We start from the raw sequence: 24,265 nt of genomic DNA, 5'->3' as shown, positions 1-24,265 counted from the left end.
AAGGGGAGATTTTGAAACTGGTGAAGTCCACATTGATACCATATGGCTGCAGGGTTCCCAGGCGGAATATGAGTTGCTGCTCCTGCAACCTTCGGGTGGCATCATTGTGGCAGTGCAGGAGGCCCATGATGGACATGTCATCAAGAGAATGGGAGGGAGAGTGGAAATGGTTTGCGACTGGGAGGTGCAGTTGTTTGTTGCGAACTGAGCGGAGGTGTTCTGCAAAGCGGTCCCCAAGCCTCCGCTTGGTTTCCCCAATGTAGAGGAAGCCGCACCGGGTACAGTGGATGCAGTATACCACATTGGCAGATGTGCAGGTGAGCCTCTGCTTAATGTGGAATGTCATCTTGGGGCCTGGGATGGGGGTGAGGGAGGAGGTGTGGGGACAAGTGTAGCATTTCCTGCGGTTGCAGGGGAAGGTGCCGGGTGTGGTGGGGTTGGAGGGCAGTGTGGAGCGAACAAGGGAGTCACGGAGAGAGTGGTCTCTCCGGAAAGCAGACGGGGAGGGGATGGAAAAATGTCTTGGGTGGTGGGGTCGGATTGTAAATGGCGGAAGTGTCGGAGGATAATGCGTTGTATCCGGAGGTTGGTAGGGTGGTGTGTGAGAACGAGGGGGATCCTCTTGGGGCGGTTGTGGCGGGGGCGGGGTGTGAGGGATGTGTCGCGGGAAATGCGGGAGACGCGGTCAAGGGCGTTCTCGATCACTGTGGGGGGAAAGTTGCGGTCCTTAAAGAACTTGGACATCTGGGATGTGCGGGAGTGGAATGTCTTATCGTGGGAGCAGATGCGGCGGAGGCGGAGGAATTGGGAATAGGGGATGGAATTTTTGCAGGAGGGTGGGTGGGAGGAGGTGTATTCTAGGTAGCTGTGGGAGTCGGTGGGCTTGAAATGGACATCAGTTACAAGCTGGTTGCCTGAGATGGAGACTGAGAGGTCCAGGAAGGTGAGGGATGTGCTGGAGATGGCCCAGGTGAACTGAAGGTTGGGGTGGAAGGTGTTGGTGAAGTGGATGAACTGTTCGAGCTCCTCTGGGGAGCAAGAGGCGGCGCCGATACAGTCATCAATGTACCGGAGGAAGAGGTGGGGTTTGGGGCCTGTGTAGGTGCGGAAGAGGGACTGTTCCACGTAACCTACAAAGAGGCAGGCATAGCTGGGGCCCATGCGGGTGCCCATGGCCACCCCCTTAGTCTGTAGGAAGTGGGAGGAGTCAAAAGAGAAGTTGTTGAGTGTGAGGACGAGTTCAGCTAGGCGGATGAGAGTGTCGGTGGAGGGGGCCTGGTCGGGCCTGCGGGACAGGAAGAAGCGGAGGGCCTTGAGGCCATCTCCATGCGGAATGCAGGTGTACAGGGACTGGACGTCCATGGTGAATATGAGGTGTTGGGGGCCAGGGAATTGGAAGTCCTGGAGGAGGTGGAGGGCGTGGGTGGTGTCACGGACATAGGTGGGGAGTTCCTGGACCAAAGGGGAGAAAATGGAGTCCAGATAGGTGGAGACCAGATAGTCCTACAGACTAAGGGGGTGGCCATGGGCACCCGCATGGGCCCCAGCTATGCCTGCCTCTTTGTAGGTTACGTGGAACAGTCCCTCTTCCGCACCTACACAGGCCCCAAACCCCACCTCTTCCTCCGGTACATTGATGACTGTATCGGCGCCGCCTCTTGCTCCCCAGAGGAGCTCGAACAGTTCATCCACTTCACCAACACCTTCCACCCCAACCTTCAGTTCACCTGGCCATCTCCAGCATATCCCTCACCTTCCTGGACCTCTCAGTCTCCATCTCAGGCAACCAGCTTGTAACTGATGTCCATTTCAAGCCCACCGACTCCCACAGCTACCTAGAATACACCTCCTCCCACCCACCCTCCTGCAAAAATTCCATCCCCTATTCCCAATTCCTCCGCCTCCGCCGCATCTGCTCCCACAATAAGACATTCCACTCCCGCACATCCCAGATGTCCAAGTTCTTTAAGGACCGCAACTTTCCCCCCACAGTGATCGAGAACGCCCTTGACCGCGTCTCCCGCATTTCCCGCGACACATCCCTCACACCCCGCCCCCGCCACAACCGCCCGAAGAGGATCCCCCTCGTTCTCACACACCACCCTACCAACCTCCGGATACAACGCATTATCCTCCGACACTTCCGCCATTTACAATCCGACCCCACCACCCAAGACATTTTTCCATCCCCTCCCCTGTCTGCTTTCCGGAGGGACCACTCTCTCTGTGACTCCCTTGTTCGCTCCACACTGCCCTCCAACCCCACCACACCCGGCACCTTCCCCTGCAACCGCAGGAAATGCTACACTTGTCCCCACACCTCCTCCCTCACCCCCATCCCAGGCCCCAAGATGACATTCCACATTAAGCAGAGGTTCACCTGCACATCTGCCAATGTGGTATACTGCATCCACTGTACCTGGTGCGGCTTCCTCTACATTGGGGAAACCAAGCGGAGGCTTGGGGACCGCTTTGCAGAACACCTCCGCTCAGTTCGCAACAAACAACTGCACCTCCCAGTCGCAAACCATTTCCACTCCCCCTCCCATTCTCTTGATGACATGTCCATCATGGGCCTCCTGCACTGCCACAATGATGCCACCCGAAGGTTGCAGGAGCAGCAACTCATATTCCGCCTGGGAACCCTGCAGCCATATGGTATCAATGTGGACTTCACCAGTTTCAAAATCTCCCCTTCCCCTACTGCATCCCTGAACCAGCCCAGTTCATCCCCTCCCCCCACTGCACCACACAACCAGCCCAGCTCTTCCCCCCCACCCACTGCATCCCAAAACCAGTCCAACCTGTCTCTGCCTCCCTAACCGGTTCTTCCTCTCACCCATCCCTTCCTCCCACCCCAAGCCGCACCCCCAGCTACCTACTAACCTCATCCCACCTCCTTGACCTGTCCGTCTTCCCTGGACTGACCTATCCCCTCCCTATCTCCCCACCTACACCCTCTCCACCTATCTTCTATAGTTTCTTTATGTCCTTTTCACAACTTAGTTTCTTGCCTATCCTTGTGTTGACAGCAAATTTGTCAACCATATCTTCTATCCCTTCATCTAAATAATTGATATAAATTGTGAACAGTGGTAGTCTCAGCATCTGTCCCTGTGTCAGACAGCTTATTGCGCTATGCTAACTTGAAAAGACCCATTTATACCTATCCTCTGATTCCTGTTAAACACCAATCTTCTATCCATGCCAAATATGTAACCCCCATGCCACGTGCTTTTATTTTCTGCAATAACCTTTGATATGGACCCATATTGAATGCCTGAAATTCCAAGAAAAAAATGTAATGTCGTAAAGTGTAATTGTAAACCGAAGAGTCGGGGACACTTTAAAAATAAACCCAGCAAAACATGACCAAAAATAAGAAAGATGGAGAAAATAAACCTTTGAGTGTCAATGAACAAGTCATATAAAAAAAGGATAGGAACCCACCACCTTCCTGCAAAAATTCCATCCCCTTTTCCAAATTCCTTCGCTTTCACCGCATCTGCTCCCAGGATTAGGCATTCCACATCCGTACATCCCAGATGTCCTTGTTCTTCAAGGACCGCAAACCCCGCCCCGCAGTGGTCAAGAATGCCCTCAACCGTGTCTTCCGCATTTCCTGCAACTCATCCCTCACACTCTGCCCCCGCGATAACCGCCAAAAAAGAATTCTCCTAGTCCTCACATACCACCCCACCAACTTCCGGATACAACGCATCATCCTCCGACACTTCTGCCATCTACAATCCGACCCCACCGCTAAAGACAATTTTCCATCCCCACCCTTCTCTGCCTTCCAGAGAGACCACTCTCTCCAGGACTCCCTTGTCCGCTCCACACTCCCCTCCAACTCCACCACACCTGGCACTTGCCCCTGCAACCTCAGGAAGTGCTATACTTTCCCCCACACCACCTCCCTCACCCCCATCCCAGGCCCCAAGATGACTTTCCGTATTTGGCAGATGTTCACCTGCACATCTGCCAATGTGATATGCTGCATCCGCTGTACCTGTTGTGGCCTCCTCTATATTGGGGAAACCAAGTGGAGGGCGGGGACCACTTTGCAGAACACCAGTAAACAACTGCACCTCGCAGTCGCGAACCATTTTAACTCCCCCTCGCATTCCTCAGACGACATGTCCATCCTGGGCCTCCTGCAGTGCCATAATGATGCCACCCGAAGGTTGCAGGAGCAGAAACTAATTTTCAGCTTGGGAACCCTGCAGCCCAATGATATCAATGTGGATTTCACCAGCTTCAAAATCTCTCCCCCGGCCCCGGCCCCGGCACCCCCCCCCCCCCCCCCCCCCCACCCGCCCCCCACCCACCCACTGCATCCTAAAACCAGCGCAGCTTGTCCCCGCCTCCCTAACCTGTTCTTGCTCTCACCTATCCCCTCCTCCCACCTCAAGCTGCACCTTGATTTCCTACCCACTAACCTCATCCCGCCCCCTTGACCTGTCCGTCCTCCCCGGACTGACCTATCCCCTCCCTACCTCTCCACCTGTACTCTCCTCTCCACCTATCATCTTGTCTATCTATGTACAGTCGGCCTCCCCGCTCTCCCTATTTATTTCAGAATCCTCTCACCTTCCCCCTTTCCTGATGAAGGGTCTAGGCCCGAACTGTCAGCTTTTGTGCTCCTAAGATGCTGCTTGGCCTGCTGTGTTCATCCAGCTCCACACTTTGTTATCAAGGATAGGAAGACCCTCCGTTTTAACGTATAAAATGGAAGAGAGAGCCAAATTGAGCCCAGGCTTATTGGGGAATTGGATAGGTAAATGATATTGAGGAACGAGAATATGGCAGAGGAGTTGAATAAATAAGATTGCATCCTATGATGATAAATAAAGTAGTGACAGAGATGGTACAAGCACTGATTAATAATCTTCCAAGAACTCTTAGATTCTTCAACAGTCCAAAAGGATTGGAAAACTGCCAACATGACACCCTTGCTCAAAAAGTGAGGAAGACAAAAGAAAAGATGCTATCAGTAGGCCAGAAATAGCTGCTGCAGAATCTGAGATAACAAGGTGTAGAGCTGGATGAACACAGCAGGCCAAGCTGCATCAAAGGAGCAGGAAGGTTGACGTTTCGGACATTTCTGAAGAAGGGTCTAGGCTCAAAACGTCAGCCTTCCTTCTTCTGTGCTGCTTGGCCTGCTGTGTTCATCCAGCTCTACACCTATCAGTAGGCTAGTTTACTTAACGTATAATAGCAGAATATGTAGAGATGCAAAACATAACAATGCCACATCAGAGATAATGGGAACTGCAGATGCTGGAGAATTCCAAGATAGTAAAATGTGAGGCTGGATGAACACAGCAGGCCAAGCAGCATCTCAGGAGCACAAAAGCTGACGTTTCGGGCCTAGACCCTTCATCAGAGAGGGGGATGGGGAGAGGGAACTGGAATAAATAGGGAGAGAGGGGGGGGCGGACCGAAGATGGAAAGTAAAGAAGATGGGTGGAGAGAGTATAGGTGGGGAGGTAGGGAGGGGATAGGTCAGTCCAGGGAAGACGGACAGGTCAAGGAGGTGGGATGAGGTTAGTAGGTAGCTGGGGGTGCGGCTTGGGGTGGGAGGAAGGGATGGGTGAGAGGAAGAACCGGTTAGGGAGGCAGAGACAGGTTGGACTGGTTTTGGGATGCAGTGGGTGGGGGGGAAGAGCTGGGCTGGTTGTGTGGTGCAGTGGGGGGAGGGGACGAACTAGGCTGGTTTAGGGATGCAGTAGGGGAAGGGGAGATTTTGAAACTGGTGAAGTCCACATTGATACCATATGGCTGCAGGGTTCCCAGGCGGAATATGAGTTGCTGTTCCTGCAACCTTCGGGTGGCATCATTGTGGCAGTGCAGGAGACCCATGATGGACATGTCATCTAGAGAATGGGAGGGGGAGTGGAAATGGTTTGCGACTGGGAGGTGCAGTTGTTTGTTGCGAACTGATGACGGCAGTTGGAGATGAAGAGGTCGAGGGAGGGTAGGAGGCCTGGGGGTGGTGTCCAGGAGGAGGACTTGTATTGGAAGCGGGTGAAGGGGTCAGTGGAAGGAGGGTTAGGTTCCCGGTTGAAGAAGTAGGCATGGAGGCGAAGACGGCGGAAAAACTGCTCTATGTCCAACCGTGACTGGTATTCGTTGATGTGTGGTTGTAGGGGGACAAAGGTGAGCCCCTTACTAAGGACTGACCGTTCGTCCTCAGTCACTGGAAGGTCTGGGGGGATGGTGAAGATGCGGCAGGGCAATGCCACATCAGCTTTGCTTCATGCATGGGAAATCATGTCTGACAAATACAGTTCTTTTGTGGAGGTAACAAGCAGGATAGATAAAGAGGAACCGGTAGATTTAATATAACTTGAGTCCCAAAATGTGCTTAATAAGATACTGGACATAAAGGGGAATTCTCTTTGTATGGATAGCAGATGGTTTAACTGACAGATGAAATATTTTTGGAAGGCATTTGATAAAGTACCGCACATTAGGCTGTTTAGTAAGATTATATCTCATGATGTTGGAGGTAGTATGTTAGCATGAATAGAGGATTGGCTAACTAACAGAAGACCAAGTTCAGATAAGGTGGCATTTGTTTGGATGGCAGCCTGTAGCTGCCATAGGAATCCGTGCTGGGGCCACCATTATTCACTATATATTCATGACTTGGATAGTGGAAGTCAATGTACTATCTTCAGGTTTGCAGGATGACATAAAATTAGTTGGGAAGGCAAGTCGCATGTATGATATAAAGAATCTACAGAAGGATATGGACACATGAAATGAGTGGGAAAAACCTTGGCAGATTGTGCACAATGTGGGAAAATGTGCACGTAGCTGTGAGGAATAATAGAGAAACTGAATGTTATTTAAATGGAGAAAGTTTGCAGAAAGCTGCTGCACGCAGGTATTTTGGAATCCATGTGGATGAATTAAAAAGCTAATGTCTAACTTCAGTGGATTGGAGAGAAAGTACATGGAATATTGGTTTTGATTCAAAAGTGAAAAGACGGTTGAAACAAGGAACACTTGCTAAAACTAAATAAGGCACAACTTTGAACTAAAGTGGAATACTGTGGACAGTTTTTGACTCCCTTATCCGAGGAAAGAGATACTGGCACTGGAGGCGGTCCACAGAAGCTTCACGCCAGTTGATCCTCAGCATGGAAAGATTTTCTTGTGCGGAGAGGTTGAATAGATGGAACTCATATTTATTCGAATTTAGACGAATGAGAGACATCCTTGTGGAAACATTGAAGATTCCCAGGGGTCTTGACAGGATAGATACAAAGAGGTTGTTTCCTGTTGAGGGAGAGTCTAAAGCCAGGCACACAGTCTGTAGTGGAGTCATCTGTTTAGAACATTGATGAGAAAGAGATTTATATTTTCTCTTCCAAAGTCTAGTGAATCTGTGGAATTCTTTGGTGCAGAAGGCTATAGAGGCCGTGTTTAAGTACATTACAGGCAGAGAGAGACCAGATTCTTAATCAGTAAAGGAATTGAGTGTTATGGAGAAAAGGTGGGAGGTGGAGTTTAGGATTGTGATCAGCCATGACCTCATTGAATGGCATAGTTCTGCTCCTATGATATATGGCCTTATGGCCTTCTGGAAGTCTAAGTACAGTGTACTCCCCTTTATTACAGCATGTGTTACTTCCTCAAAAAGTCTCCAACAGATTGGTCCAAAATGATTTCCTTTAAACAAAACCATTGTGATTCTGCCTTATTATCTTTAAGTTATTTAAGTATTCCGCAGTAACTTCCTGAACGATCATTTATGTCAATATCCCGATGATATAAAAATCTAAAGAACTGCAGATGCCGTAAATCAGGAGCAAAAACAAAGTTGTAGGAGAAGGTCAGAAGGTCAGCAGGTCAGGCAACATTTGTGAAGGGAAAAAGAGTTAACATTTCGGGTCCGGTGACCCTTCCTCAGAACTGATACGTTAGCTAACTGGTCTAATAGGCAGAAAACTGGAAACTACCTCACCTTTTGAATAAGGTAGCTATGTTTGCTATCTTCCTATCTAACAGGACCACCTCCAAATCTAGGTAGTTTTAGAAAACTAAAATTGATGCATCAAATGACATGTTAGCAACTTCTTTAAGACCCTAGGATGAAATTCAGGGACCTAGGCATTTGTCGGCCTGCAGCTCCAACGGTTTGTTCAATACCACTTCTCTGATGCTTTTCTTCACTTGCCCTCTCTCTTCAATTTGCTTATTTATCTTTGTTTCTGGAATGTTACTTCTTTTCTCTGTAGAGAAGACTGATTTAAGACACCTGTTCAGTTCATCTGCTATTTCCTTATTTTCCATTATTAATTCTATAGCCCCAGTCTATTGGACCAACATTCACGTAAGTTAGTTTCACTTCAAATATTTATACAAACTCTTGCTATCTGTTTTTTATGCCTCTCGTAGAATCATAGAACCTTTATATTGTGGAAACAGGCAATTCACCCCATCAAGTCCACACTGATCCTCCAAAGAGCATCTCACCCTGTTCTCATAACACTGCGTTTCCCATGGCTAGTTCACCTAGCCTGCACATCCCTGGACACTGTGTGGGCAGTTTAACGTGGCCAACTCATCTAACCTGCACATCTTTGGACTGTGGGAGGAAACTGGAACACCCGGAGGAAACCCACGCAGACAGTCGCCTGAGGGTGGAATTGACTTGGATCCCTGCTAACCACCGAGCCACCATTGTCATCCTGGCTAGCTTTCTCTATGGGGCTAGGGCTAAGGTTAGGGTTAGACCTTGAATACTGACTGAGTCGGACTACAAGTGACGTTCCAAAGTGTAGAATAGCCAGTGGAGAATAGCAGAAGTAATCCTGGAAGCTACAGACCTGAGTCTCATGTTGGTGGTCGGGCAATTATTGGAAAAGATTCTCAGGGAGGAGATCTGTATGCATTTAGAGGCAAATGGACTTATTAGCAATAGACAGCGTGGTTTTGTGCAGGGAAAGTCATCTCTCACTAACTTGATCGACTTTTTTTATGAAGAGGTGACGACGATGATTGAGGGAAAAGCAGTTGATGTTGTCTACGTGGACTTCAGTAAATCCTTTGACAAGGTCCCTCATGGTAGACTGGTACAAAAGTTGAAGCCACGTGGTATCAGAGGTGTGCTGGCAAGAGGGATATGGAACTGACTTAGTGATAGGAGACAGAGGGTAGCAGTGGAATGATGCTTTTTGGAATGGAGGCTGTGACTAGTGGTGTTCCACAGGGATCAGAGCTGGGACCTTTGCTGTTCGTGATCTACATGAATGATTTGGAAGAAAGCATAGTTGGCCTAATTAGATAGACAGGGGGATTGTCACAGATGCAGCGTGAAATAGATCAGTTGCAGGCATGGGCCGAAAAATGGCAGATGGCGTTTAGTTGAGACAAATGTGAGGTGATGCATTTTGAAAGGTCTTGTACAGGTAGAAGTTATACAGTGACTGGCAGAACCCTTAGGAGCATTGATATGGAGAGGGGTCTGGGTGTACAGGTCCACAGATCACGGAAGGTGGCAGCGCAGGTAGATAATGTCACAAAAAAGGCTTATGCAGGGATGTACAAGTCATGCTGCACCTGTGTAGAACTTTAGTTAGACCACACCTGGGATGTTGTGTACAGTTCTGGTCACCACACTTCCAGAAGAATGTGGATGGTTTGGAAAGGGGGGAGAAAAGGTCCATCAGGATGTTGCCTGTCTGGGGAATATTAGCTATGTAGAAGGTTTGGATAGACTGGGTTTGTTTTCAATGGAATGCAGGAGGTTGAGGGGCGATCTGATAGAAGTTTATAAGATTGGGAACGGTATGGATAGAATGGAAAATGTGCAGCTTTTTCCCAAGAGGGAGGGATCAATTACTGGGGAACACAGGTTCAAGGTGTGAGGTTGGGGGTTGGGGGGTGCAGTGGGAGCGGGAGAACCGGGTGTTGCTGGGGTTGTGGGGTGGGCAGGGGAGTTTAAAAAGAGATGTGCAAAGCAAGTTTTTTTTTATACCAAGGATGGTGAGTGCCTGGAGTGAGTTGCCAGAGGAGGCGGTGGAAGCAGACATAATAGCAGCATTCGAGAAGCAACTGGACAAATACTTGAATGGGAAGAGAATGGAGGGATACGGATCCTGTAAGTGAAGACAGTTTTAGTATGGAAGGACAAAATGTAGCAGTTTAGGCTTGGAGGGCCAAAGCCTGTTGATGTGTTGTATCATTCTTAGGTTTGGGTAGAACAAAGAGGTAGGACTGCCTCAGGTGTAGAGAATCTCAGTAAATCACTCAGTAAACATGCATTGCAGTTTCCAGGTTGAAGCTGCTTGAACTTTAAAAACTTGCCACAGATGTGTTTTCTCTGGATTAGACAGGCAAGCATGAACTCCCACATGCAACAACTGTGACATTACACATCCTGTTATCCATAGTGCGTTATAAATAATTGTATAATTCAATTAATTACATATTTCCTAATGTTTATTTATTTTGTTAACCTTACTTAACTGTAGTTTGCTTGGACTTGCAGAAGGCATTCAATAAGGTCCTGTGTAAGAGATGAACATGCGCAATTAAAACTGGGATTAGAGGTTATGTACTGAAATGGATTGAGAACTCATTAGCAGCCAGGAAGTTAGTAGAAATAAACAGATATTTTTCTGAGTGGCAAGCAGTAACTAGTGGGGTACTGCAGTGATCAATGCTTGGGCCCCAGCTATTCACAGTGTGTAGTAATGATTTAGATAAGGAAACTATATCTCCCAAGTTGCAGATCACGCAAAGCTGAGTGGGACAGCATGCTGTGAGGAGGATGCAAACATGCTTCATTGTGACTTGGAGATAATGGGAACTGCAGATGCTGGAGAATCCAAGATAACAAAGTGTGAAGCTGGATGAACACAGCAGGTCAGGCAGCATCTCAGGTGCTCCTGAGATGCTGTTTGGCCTGCTGTGTTCATCCAGCTTCACACTTTGTTATCATTGTGACTTGAACAAGTTTAATGAATGAACATTTACGTTGCAGATGCAAGATTATCGTGGATAAATGTGAGATTATCCACATTGGTAGCAAAAATAGACAGTATCTGAATGGTGATAGATTGAGAAAGGTGGAAGTGCAATGAGACTTGGTGTCCTGGTATATCAGTCACTGAAAGTAAACCTGCAGGTGCAGCAGGTGGTGAAGAAGTCAAGTGGTATGTTGGCCTTCATAGACAGAGCTCATGTACAGGAGTAGGGATGTCTTCTTGCAACTGTCCAGGGCATTGGTAAGACCACACTTGGAATATTGTGTGCAGTTTTGGCCTAAAGTTTTAACAGACTGATTCTTGGGATGGCCCGACCAACACCCAGGGAGAGACTGGTTTGATTAGGAATCTGTGATAATGGCAACTGCAGATGCTGGAGAATCCAAGTTAACAAAGTGTGGAGCTGGATGAACACAGCAGGCTAAGCAGCATCTCAGGAGCACAAAAGCTGACATTTTGGGCCTAGACCCTTACTCAGAGAGGGGGATGGGGAGAGGAGACAGGCTGGGCTGGTTTTGTGATGCACTGGGGGGAGGGGAAGAACTGGGCTGGTTTGGGGATGCAGTGGGGGAAGGGGAGATTTTGAAGCTTGAGGTCCACATTGATACCATTGGGCTGCAGGGTTTCCAAGCGGAATATGAGTTGCTGTTCCTGCAACCTTGGGTGGCATCATTGTGGCACTGCAGGAGGCCCATGATGGACGTGTCGTCTGAGGAAAGGGAGGGGGAGTTAAAATGGTTCGCGACTGGGAGGTACAGTTGTTTGTTGCGAACCGAGTGGAGGTGTTCTGCAAAGCGGTCCCCAAGCTTCTGCTTGGTTTCCCCAATGTAGAGGAAGCCACATTGGGTACAATGGATACAGTATACCACATTGGCAGATGTGCAGGTGAACATCTGCTTGATATGGAAAGTCATCTTGGGACCTTGGGTAGGGGTGAGGAAGGAGGTGTGGGGGCAAGTGTAGCACTTCCTGCAGTTGCAGGGGAAGGTGCTGGGTGTGGTGAGGTTGGAGGGGAGTGTGGAGCAGACAAGGGAGTCACGAAGAGAGTGGTCTGTCCGGAAAGCAGACAAGGGTGGGGGTGGAAAAATGACTTGCGTGGTGGGGTTGGATTGTAGATGGCGGAAGTGTCGGAGGATGATGCGTTGTATCCGGAGGTTGGTGGGGTGGTATTTAAGAACGAGGGGGATCCTCTTGGGGCGGTTGTAGCGGGGCCGGGGTGTCCTCCCCCCCCCCCCCCACTGCATCACAAAACCAGCCCAGCTCATCCCCTGCCCCCACTGCATTCCAAAACCAGCCCAGCCTATCTCCACTTCCCTAACCTGTTCTTGGTCTCACCCATCCCTTCCTCCCACCTCAAGCCGCACCTCCATTTCCTACCTACTACCCCATCCTGCCTCCTTGACCTGTCCGTCTTCCCTGGACTGACCTATCCCCTCCCTACCTCCCCATCTATATTCTCCTCTCCACCTATCTTCTTTTCTATCCATCTTCGGTCTGTCTCCCCCTCTCTCCCTATTTATTCCAGAATCCTTTCCCCATCCCCCTCTCTGAAGAAGGGTCTAGGCCCGAAACGTCAGCTTTTGTGCTCCTGAGATGCTGCTTGGCCTGCTGTGTTCATCCAGCTTCACACTTTGTTATCTTGATTGGGAATATGTTTGCTGAGTGTGGAAGATCAAAGGGCGATCTCACAGAAACATATAAAATTTTAACAGGATTAAGGGGTGGATGCAGGAAGGATGTTCTTGATGAGTCCTGTGTTCAGAACCAGAAGTCATGGTTGAAGGATAGGGGATAGACCATTGATGACACAGCATGAACTGGTTAGACCAAAGGATCTATTAGTGTGCTCTATGACTCTGAGAATAGTAAACTTGTAGAATTCTTGCCACAGAGAGAGCGTTGAGGTCAAAACATGGACTAGTTTCAGGAAGAAGATAGATATACTCCCCTGGCCTGAACAGACCAAAGGGCATGTGCAGGAAATGGGTATTGAATTTGATCAGCTATGATCAGATTGAATGGCATTGTGCATGTGAGTTGAATGGCCTGCTCCTGTTTCGATTTTCTACATTTCCATGTTTATCACTTGTTGTTATACTGTGGTGAACTGTACTTACACAGTAAACCTTAGTCACATACTAGATGTTTGCCCAACAACTAGGTTTTTTCCATAACAGAGTAAGAATCAAGCCTGAAAATGCTTTAGAAATACAAATACAACAGAACACCTCTTTCCCTCCATCGCTTGATTCTCTTAATCATCTAGCTCTGCCAGTCTTTTGAAAGTCGCACCCCCAGTGCTAATTTGAACCAAGTTAACTAACTTACATACTCCTAAAATGCAAGATTTAGCTGGTTCGCTGAGTGAAAATCCCGTTTCACTTGGCTTTTAATTAAACCCAACTGTGCTTTCACTGGTAGCCTGTTTAAAACACTGCTTGAGGCTGGTGGCAATAGAATGTGAACGTTGCATTCAGTTTAATAACAACTACAAACAAAATCAGATTTGTATGATATCAACATTTTGACGTTTTTTATCCAACAACTGCCTACATTCAATGCTAATTGAAAACAAGTTACTTGTAGTGCTAATTCATAATGGTTAAATACCAGTTGAATATGTATTGCATGATTAATAACTATTGTTTTACTTTGAATATAGGTTGCACATATTGTGTTTCAGTATATGAAAATGCTGCAAAAGCTTGGCCCTCAGGAAAGGTAATTATTGTTACGAGTGTTATTTATTTTGTTGCTCACATAATGTATACAGAAGTATATGCCTTGCTATTCTGCTATGAAAACTGCTGGTGAAATTACAAGAAATGCTCTGTGTGCAAGTTTCTGCTCACCTTTTTCCTACCTTTCTTTAAACTGGTTGCTCAAGTTTGTTGCCAGTTGTTGGCAGTTCATGGATGCCTTCCCCCATTTTGCCCTTCATATTGTTGGTTTGATGAATGCCATTTCTGGATGAATTAATTGCACAAATAGATGAAAACTGGTATGATGTTGTTAGAATTACAGACAGATTGCTGCAGGGCAACTGGGGTTGGGAACTGAATGTCTAGAGATATCAGGAAGAGCAGGCAAAAGTAAAAGGGTGTGCAGTTGCACTGATAGTTAAAGAGCAAATTACTGCAATAGGGAGGAAGGAATATGGAATCTGGATGGTTAGAGTAGGGATGATGTTGGGGTTGACAGTAAACAGAAAAATAGGCACGCAGTAAATGGACATCTGTAATTATGGGTGATTTTAATCTGCATATAGATTGAGCAAATCAAACTAGTAACAATATCATAGAAAAGGAATCCCTGGAGTGTAAATGGCATAGTTTTCTGGACCAATACACTTGAGAAACCCACTACAAAACTAGACTGAGTATTGTTTAATGAGAAACGAATACATTGGCAGTCCATAATATGATAGGATTCTTCATGAAGATGGAGAGTGATAGAGTTAATTCTGAGATTAGGGTCCTGAATCTAATTGGAGGACATTATGTTGACCCAAGTTTGCTGTGATAGATTAGGTGAAGGGGGTGTGTTTCCTAAAGAGGTGATAATGAAATGGCAATGGTAAGTGTTCAGAGTTACATGGGTGAACTACGACAATTGTTTGTTTCTGTCTGGCATAAAAATAAAACAGACAAGGTGGATAAACCATGACATACGGGGGAAAAATAGAGATAGTATTAGATCCAAGGAAGAAGCATACTAATTGACCAGAAAAACACAGCAGATCTGAGGACTAGGAGCAGTTTAGATTATAGTGTTTAATGAGTTGCATGAACTAAAGGAATTCAGTATGAGTAGGTAAATGGTGTTGGGGAAATGGATGGGATTGAAGATGGATAAATCCCCCAGGGCCTTGATAATGTATATCATAGAGTACTGAAGCAAGTAGCCTTAGAAATGGTAGATGCATTGGTGACCATCATCTAAGATATTGTAGGCCTTGGAACGGATTCCTACAGGTTTAAGATGAGTAAATATAACATCTCTTTTTAAATGAGGGAGGCAGAGAGAAAACTGGGAATTATCGCTCAGTCAGCCTGACATCAGTAATGGGGAAAACTCTAGAGTCTATGATGAAAGATCTAATAGCTGAACACTTGGAAAACAGTGGCAAGATTGAACAGAGTAAGCATTGATTTATGAAAGGGAAATCATCTGGAATTCTTTGAGGACGTACACGGTAGAGTTGATGAGGGGGTGCCATTGATGTGATTTATTTGAACTTTGGGAAGGCTTTTGACAAAGCCTTGTCTTACATAAGAGAGATTAGCATGTAAAATTAAAGCACATGTGACAGCATTGAAATGGGTGGAAAACTGGTTGTCAGCCAGGAACAAGAGTAGGAATAAATGGATCTGTTTCTGAGTGGCAGACTGTCACTAGTGGGGTACCGCAGGGATCAGCTCTAGGACCCAGCCACTTAGAATATGTATTAATGATTTATGACCACAATGTAATACCTCTAAGTTTACTGATGACCCAAAGCTGGGTGGGAGGGTGAGCCAGGAGAAGGATGCAGAGATGCTTCAGAATGATTTGGACAAGCTGAGTGAGTGGGAAAATGTATGGAAAATACAGTATAATATGGATAAATTTGAGGTTATCCACTTTGGGATCAAAACAGGCAGATTATTATCTGAATGGCTATAATTTGACTGAGGTGGAATGTGCAATGAGACCTTGGTGTGCTCATATCAGTCACTGAAGGTAAGCATGCAAGTGCAGCAGCAGTCAAGAAAGTAAATAGTATGTTCGCCTTTGCAGTGAGAGGATTTGAATCCGGGAGCAGGGATGTCATGCCACTTTTATACAAGGTCTTGGTGAGGCCACACTTGGAATATTGTATGCAGTTTGGTCTCTTTATCTGAGGAAGGATGCTCTTGCCATAGAGTGCAACAAAAGTTTATCAGACTGATTGTTGGGATGGCAGGACCAGCTTATAAGCAGGGGTTGAATCTTTAAGGATTATAATTGGTGGAGTTCAGAAGAATGGGGGGAATCTCCTAGAAACCTATACAGGACTAGACAGGATAGACGCAGGAAGGATATTTCCAGTGGGGGGAGTTCTGGTCCGGGGAAGGGGTGGGTGGGGCGATGCATGGTAAACCATTTAGGGCTGAGGTGGGGAGAAATCATTTCCATCCAGAGAATAACGATCCTGTGGAATTCACTACCACAGAAAGAAGTTGAGACCAAAGCATCTTACAATTTCAGGAAAGAGTTGGGTCGAGCAACTGGAGCTAAATGGGCCAAAGATTATAGGGAGAAGCAGGAACAGGCTATTGAGTTGGATGATCAACCATGATCATAATGAGTGGCCACAGGCTGGAAGAGCTGAATGGCTTACTGCTGCCCCTTTTTTTCTATGTTTCAATATTAGTCATGGAGACAGACAAACAAATCACAAGATACCTACAAATGAGGAAACCCACTCTCAAAAATAATTCACCCAACCAAAAGGAAATGTTATTTTACCAAACTTCTTCATTCCACTTCAGAACTTGCTGAAAGAAGACAGAGGGTTCATCCTGGAGACCAGTTACTAGTGGTGTACCGCAAGGGTTGGTGTTGGGTCCACTGCTGTTTGTCATTTTTATAACTGACCTGGAAGAGGGCGTAGAAGGATGGGTTAGTAAATTTGCAGACGACACTAAGGTCGGTGGAGTTGTGGATAGTGACAAAGGATGCTGTAGGTTGCAGAGAGACATAGATAAGCTGCACAGCTGGGCTGAGAGGTGGCAAATGGAGTTTAATGCAGACAAGTGTGAGGTGATGCACTTTGGTAGGAGTAACTGGAAGGAAAAGTACTGGGCTAATGGTAAGATTCTTAGCAGTGTAGATGAGCAGAAAGATCTCGGTGTCCATGTACACAGATCCTTGAAAGTTGCCACCCAGGTTGACAGGGCTGTTAAGAAGGCATACAGTGTTTTAGCTTTTATTAATAGAGTGATCGAGTTCCGGAACCAAGAAGTTACGGTGAAGCTGTACAAAACTCTGGTGCGGCCGCACTTGGAGTATTGTGTACAGTTCTGGTCACCGCATTATAAGAAGGATGTGGAAGCTTTGGAAAGGGTGCAGAGGAGATTTACTAGGATGTTGCCTGGTCTGGAGGGAAGGTCTTACGAGGAAAGGCTGAGGGACTTGAGGCTGTTTTCATTAGAGAGAAGAAGGTTGAGAGGTGACTTAATTGAGACATATAAGATAATCAGAGGGTTAGATAGGGTGGATAGGGAGAGCCTTTTTCCTAGGATGGTGACGGCGAGCACGAGGGGGCATAGCTTTAAATTGAGGAGTGAAAGATATAGGACAGATGTCAGAGGTAGTTTCTTTATTCAGAGAGTAGTAAGGGAATGGAACGCTTTGCCTGCAACGGTAGTAGATTCGCCAACTTCAGGTACATTTAAGTCGTCATTGGACAAGCATATGGACGTACATGGAATAGTGTACGTTAGATGGGCTTGAGATTGGTATGACAGGTCGGCACAACATCGAGGGCCGAAGGGCCTGTACTGTTCTGTAATGTTCTATGTTCTATAACTCAGTAGTTCCTTAAGTAATTTCAGAGGCTTGTGTTTCAGTTAGCCTACTCGGAAATTTGTGGAGCATTGGACACTGTATTTCTGAAGGAGGAGCTTCCTGCAACAGATCTGTATTTGACAAATAGTTATTTGGCCATGTTGTAACCATCCCCGAATCTCAGTTTAATTTGGAGTGAAGTTCTCGACTTGTATTTTCTGTGTATTATTTTCTGTGAGGTCCCGTCTGTCACCTTTTTGGTACAAGATAGCCTACATTATATTCATGCCCAATTTGTACCCCAGGAATCGACAATGCTTTTTAACAGAGGGTAGAAATTAAGAATGAGAACCTTGTCTCTTTGATCACTTCCCTAGTCCAGGGGTGTTATGACCATTTTAACTGTAATAATTCAGCATAGACAGGAGAATGTTTCTGGCTTTCAAGGATCAATGTTGCTTAGTATTTTTAGGAACTGCCTATATGCACTAAGCATTAAAGTTGTTGCTTTATTTTCTGTTCCAAAGGAGTGATAAATAAATTCATTTATGCATAATGGTGTAATTAACTTATCTACCTAATTTTGTCATAGAATATATAGTGAGATCCAGAAAATTGAAGATAATGAATTCCATTACCAGGAACAGGTATATTGTTCCCTTTTTTTTCCCCTTTCTCCTTTTTTCCACTTTTTAAACTAATTGGTTAACAAGGTACTAAAATTAAATTTATTGTCCTTTTCTTTTTCTTCTTAGACTGATCCCATTGATTTTGTGGAAAATGTTTGTGAAAATATGCAGCTTTTTGCTAAAGAGGATTTCCTCACTGGAGATCAGTTATTGTTTGAGTACAACCCAGAGGTAAATGTTATGGAGTTAATTGTTTCATGATATAATTGATACAATGTATAACTGTAGAATTTGTTTGCTGTTAAGAGAATTTCCCTTCGTAGGTATTGCATCATTACTGTCAGTTTTACTTAGCTTGGCATGGTTTAAGCACATTTAATCTATGCTCCTCTGCTCTCTGTTCTGAGGAAGGGTCACTGGACCAGAAATGTTAACTCTGTTTTCTCCTCACACATGTTGCCAGACCTGCTGAGCTTTTCCAGCAGCTGTTTTTGTTCCTGATGTACAGCATCTGCAGTTCTTTTGGTTTTTATTTGCTGATAAACATACCTTGAATTCAGCTTTGCTGTGCTATGGGTGAGGCATTTTTTCCAACCCTCCCAACAACAGTAATTTCAGGAACATTAGAAATAGTTTTCAAATGAGCTATAATATTTATTCTTATATAGGGCAATGAATCTCCAATCCTTTTACAGATATGTTCAGAAAGCTATTTTAGCCGAATGCTAACTTTTTCTTGAGAACAAATGTCTTCGAGGATGTGGAGGTTACCTTCAAACAATGATTCTCTGACTTGTTCAACTTCTGTTGACAAACTAGTTAAGCAAAAGCTCTTACGTTTAGAAGTTGCATGATTTTGCTTTGGATCGCCCTCTAATAATTACTTTAGTGCAACTTTGTGCTATAAGTTGGAGCTTGTACTTGAGAATCTATTGTAAAGCAATATGAACGGTATTTGATTGTGCTGAGGTTATTAGCTGATTAGTGTGAAGCAGGAACCTTGGTATTACCACTAAAAAGAATTCCACAATATTTGCAAAGGTTCAGCAGGTCTGGTCGTATCTTTGGAGAGAAATTTCTAGCGTTTCAGATTCAGTTTTTGTTTCTGACTTTCAGCATCCATAGTTCATTTTTTTTTCCTATTTTCCATTTAATATTTCTTCCTTTTTTTTTGTCTTGACGGTACAGAAGTAGCTGGTCTTTCTTGTTTTCCAGTGGCTGTACAGCTAAAATTCGCAAGTCTGTGGATTTCGGAGCATCACACCTCTCTAGTTTGTAACTCGGTGGTGTAGGACATTAAACAGCATCTGCCATATATATATTAATGTATAATGTGGATAAATGTACAGTCGTACACTTTGGAGGCAAGAACAGGAAGGCAGATTACTATCTCAATGGAGTCAAGTTAGGTAAAGGGGAAGCACAACGAGATCTAGGTGTTATTGTACATCAGTCAATGAAAGCAAGCATGCAGGTACAGCAGGCAGTGCAGAAAGCTAATAGCATGCTGGCCTTCATAACTAGAGGAATTGAGTATAGGAACAAAGAGGTCCTTCTGCAGCTGTACAGGGCCCTGGTGAGACCGCACCTGGAGTATTGTGTGCAGTTTTGGTCTCCAAATTTGAGGAAGGACATTCTTGCTATTGAGGGAGTGCAGCGTAGGTTCACGAGGTCAATTCCCGGAATGGCGGGACTATCATACGTTGAAAGATTGGAGCGACTGGGCTTGTAGACACTTGAATTTAGAAGGATGAGAGGGGATCTGATTGAGGCATATAAGATTATTAAGGGATTGGACACTCTGGAGGCAGGAAGCATGTTTCCGCTGATGGGTGAGTCCAGAGAACCAGAGGGGACAGTTTAAAAATAAGGGGTAGGCCATTTAGAACAGAGTTGAGGAAAAAACCTCTTCACCCAGAGAGAGGTGGGTGTATGGAATGCTGTGCCCCAGAAGGCAGTGGAGGCCAACTCTCAGGATACTTTTAAGAAAGAGATAGATAGAGCTCTTAAGGATAGAGGAATCAAGGGTTATCGGGAGAAGGCAGGGTCAGGACTGAGGGGGCAAGTTGCTGTGAGCAGGTCAGGACTACAGAGGCAAGTCGCTGTGAGCGGGTCAGGATTGAGGAGGCAAGTCGCTGTGAGCAGGTCAGAACGGAGGCAGCAAGTCACTGTGAGCAAGTCAGGACAGAGGGGGCAAATCGCTTGTGGATGATCAGCCATGATCATAATGAATGGTGGTGCTGGCTCAAAGGGCCGAATGGCCTACTCCAGCATCTATTGTCTATTGGTCCTCCAAAGTGCAGATTGCTATTCTGAACCTTTCAGACATTTGAATAAGTTTGAGTGTATTTGTCAATGTTGTTTTAGAATGACGTTTAATGGTTCCTGTGCACATGTACAGCGTGTTGATATTCTAAGTGTGATTTAAAAATTCAGCTAAACATATGGAGCACACAATCTACAAACTTTGTGATCATGTTTTACTAAATTATTGAATATTGCAATAAGAAACTGAAACATCTAATACCATTTGGGAACACCCCAGAACACTTTGGTTAATTAAAATGCTATAATGTTGCTATGTAGGTGAACAATCACTTCAAGGACAAAGTAGATTTTTTCTGTTTAAATTTGTTTATTTTTGTTGACAGGTTATTGCTGCTGCATGTTCCCTTCTCACTCCACAGAGAGCAAACATGATTCTCCTTTCACCCAACCACAAAGAAAAGTGCACGCTAAAAGAGCGCTGGTTTGGGACTTTATATAATGTTGAAGGTAAAGTGACCGATAAATGGAATAGTATTGAGCTATATGTTGCCCTATGTCTATGCAATAAGTCAGTCCTTTCAAGGGATTATGAACATGATGGGAATGGACAGGCCTCTTGTTGTATGTGAGGTTGAAGACATTGGATTTGAATAAATGTAGGTTTGAGATGTTGAGTGTTATGCAGAACAATCTGTTTAGAATATGGTTTTGCAGAATAGTTTCCAATTGTGTGTATTTTTCCATTTGATCACAATATAATTGCAAGTACAGAAGGCCATTGACTTGAAGTTTTGTATTACAGTGTCCATTTGATCCAGTATCCCTTCGTACCTTGACTGTGGTCCTGAAAATGAATTAGTATCTGTGAAATATGATAACACGTTGCCTGCCAGTTTGCATATATGGTTGATTTGAGACTACATATTCTCAATATGACATCAAATTACTGATTAATTATGTCTTGTCTGTGGGTACGAAAACATGCCAACACTTTAACAAATTTAAGGTATCAGTTCATATACATACCAGTTTGTTTGAAATAATCTTTGGGTCTCGTTGTCCGTGACTTACCATTTCTTCTTACATCTGTTTCCTCATAGATGAACAGTTATCATCTCTATCCTGTATTAAAGTAGAGACAAACAAATAAACAATAGCTTTCTTCAGGTACTTTATTATTTAACAGGACTTTTTTCATTGTTCTATTGTTGACAGATATTGACAAGTATTGGGCTGATTTATGGGCAGGTGACTTTCCATTAAATCATGCCCTTCATCTACCAAAAGAAAACAAGTATATAGGTGAGCCATGTCTTAAAGTTTGTATTTAGTTTTACAGCTAACTAAAATCACAAAATAAAATCTTTTGGAAAAAAATTAACCGCAGAAATTTAGTAAGGCTAATTTAATCAATTCATATTTTTAGTCAATAATAAAACAGGCGGCTCTTCTTTTCAGCAACTGACTTTGCGCTGAAGAAGTCTGATCGTGTTGATACCCTGTATCCAGTGAAAATTTTAGATAACAAAATTGGTCGCCTGTGGTACAAAAAGGATACCAAGTTTCAAATTCCTAAAGGTAGGTTACGCTGATTTCTTCTTTTTACCTTAGTTGCAGTAAATGAAAGGGGCAGCAATAATTCAAGTACTTCTACAATTCAAAAAGGCTGCTTACCTTCGTGAAACAAGTGATCATCATTGAGGTATAGGAACATAGCACTTAAGAGGAGGATTACATCATTGTCCTTTGAGTCTGCCCCACAGTTCAGTCAGGTGAAGTCTGATGTTGTAGTCTCAAACCCAGTTTCCTGTCTCCTCGTATAACCCTAGATTCCCGTATCCTGCCTTGAATAAATTAAATAACATAGCCTCCACTGTTTTCTGGGAAGAAAATTCCACTCTCAATTTTTTTCTTTTCTCAGGAGATTATCTTCATCTCCTTCTTGAAAGAGACACCAAGGTTACAAGGATGGGATGGGTCTAGATGGGATGTTGTTCAGAGTCTCTGTGCACTTGATGGACCGAATGGCTTGCTTCTACACTGTAGTAATTCAATGATTCCGTGGTTGGCTTTAGAACATAATGCTCCAGGAAGTTGTCTCAAAATACACTTCATAAGCTCATTTACTAGGCTACCTTTGCTTTTCTGGTTCATCCCAGTCTACCATGATTATTGCAATACCTTTTTCCTGTGTGCTCTGTCCCATTTAATTGGTGTATAAACTTCACCCACAGTGACGTGTTATCTTTTAATTCACTGCAACATTTTGGTGCACTGTATGTCATTGGTGAAGCGAGTGAATGTTGAAAGTGGTGGATGGACTGCCGCTCACTTAGGTTGCTTTATCCCGAATGCTGTCGAGCATCTTGAGTGTTGTCTGAACTGCACTTATCTAGATAAGTGGAGAGTATTCCATCAATTTCCAGACTTCTGTTGTTGATAGGCATTAGGAGATGGAGTGAGTTATTTGCTGAAGATTTCCCAATCTTTGACCTGATGTTATAGCCACAGTGTTTATTTGGCTGGTCCAGATTAGTTTCTGGTTAATGATAGCCCACAGAATGTTGATAGTGGCCAATTCTACATCTTGCCCTTCCGGATAAGGGCTCTATTAATAGAGCTATCCCATTGCTGTTTCCTGGCTTCCTATGTTTTTGGGATGTTCGGTACCTTTCAATATTCAGGTCCTATATTTGGTTACCCATTCCTGTACTGGCTAAAATCATACATATTTATTTCTATCTGTGCTAATCATTAATTTTATGATGCTGCAAGCATTCAACACAGAGCCTTTAACTTCTGTCTTTTTACAGTTCCTAGAACATTTGGTCTGATCTGCTGATGCATTCCCAAAGTTTGTACACTGTCACTTGCTATCACACTGTAGTTATCATGAGCTAAATTGCTACCCTGCCGTATTTTCTTGTTCTTTTCCTGTAATTTACCACATCTCCTCTCACGTGTTCACTACCAACCCCACTCTGTAGATCAAAGCCTCTCTGCAGTCTGATTTACAAAACACACCCAAACACTGGCCCCACTACTGTTCAGGTGAAGACTATCCCAGCAGTGCAGCTCCTGCTTTGTTCAGTGCACGCCAGTGCATGTTTTTCCACATTAATCTTTGAGCTACACAGCCGTCTCTTTATTTACCTGATCCCAATTTGCTTGTGCTTCAGGTAATAATTCAGAGACTAATAGCTTTCAGATTCTGAGATAACAAGATGTAGAGCTGGATCAACAAAGCAGGCCAAGTTGTCTGAAGGAGGGTCTCGGCCCAAAATGTCAACTTTCCCACTCCTCTGATGCTGCTTGTTGATCCAGCTCTCTACACCTTGTTATCTCAGATTCTCCAGCATCTGTACTTGGTACAATCTCTGAAATCCCTTTAGATTCTGCTTTCTAAATTAGACCATGCATACTCAAACTCCAACCAGACTCTCTTTCCTAGTCTTCCTTGTGTTAGCACCTACATTCACCAAAACAAGCAGATTTTCATCCTTGCTTTGGAGGTTACTCCACAACCAAGGGAGAATGTCCTTAACCCTGGCACCGACCTGGTAAGCCCAGTGAAGGCATCGCAGCCAAGCCTGATAGAAGTATTTGAAATCCATTTCTGAGCTCTATAGGCAGTGTCTGCTCGATCAGAAGTACAGTTAACTTTTTGCTCCTTAACTGAAAGATATTGATGTCAGTTCTTGTGCTGTGACTATTATAAATGTTTGGTTCATTTACTTCTCAGTAATTCTAGAGCATATTATTATTTTTCGGTTTCCTGATCTCGCTCATTTGATTTTTGACATATTTTCTTGAAGGAGCAAATTCCTGTAC

At 44.8% G+C, this 24,265-nt stretch overlaps 1 protein-coding gene across 1 annotated transcript in view; it reads left to right on the top strand.

Moving 5' to 3' along the window:
• LOC125456198 (nardilysin-like) overlaps positions 1-24,265 on the top strand; it is a 124,004-nt gene that overhangs the window by 47,655 nt on the left and 52,084 nt on the right. The window contains exons 13-18 of the mRNA XM_048539071.2: positions 13,669-13,727; positions 18,130-18,184; positions 18,293-18,397; positions 20,818-20,941; positions 21,650-21,736; positions 21,893-22,012. Coding sequence (XP_048395028.1) covers positions 13,669-13,727; positions 18,130-18,184; positions 18,293-18,397; positions 20,818-20,941; positions 21,650-21,736; positions 21,893-22,012 — 550 coding nt within the window. The remainder of the gene's footprint in view (positions 1-13,668; positions 13,728-18,129; positions 18,185-18,292; positions 18,398-20,817; positions 20,942-21,649; positions 21,737-21,892; positions 22,013-24,265) is intronic.

The sequence above is a fragment of the Stegostoma tigrinum genome, chromosome 8 (assembly GCF_030684315.1).
Source record: "Stegostoma tigrinum isolate sSteTig4 chromosome 8, sSteTig4.hap1, whole genome shotgun sequence".
NCBI classification, from domain to species: Eukaryota; Metazoa; Chordata; class Chondrichthyes; order Orectolobiformes; family Stegostomatidae; genus Stegostoma; species Stegostoma tigrinum.
This window is presented reverse-complemented; position numbering and strand designations above follow the sequence as displayed.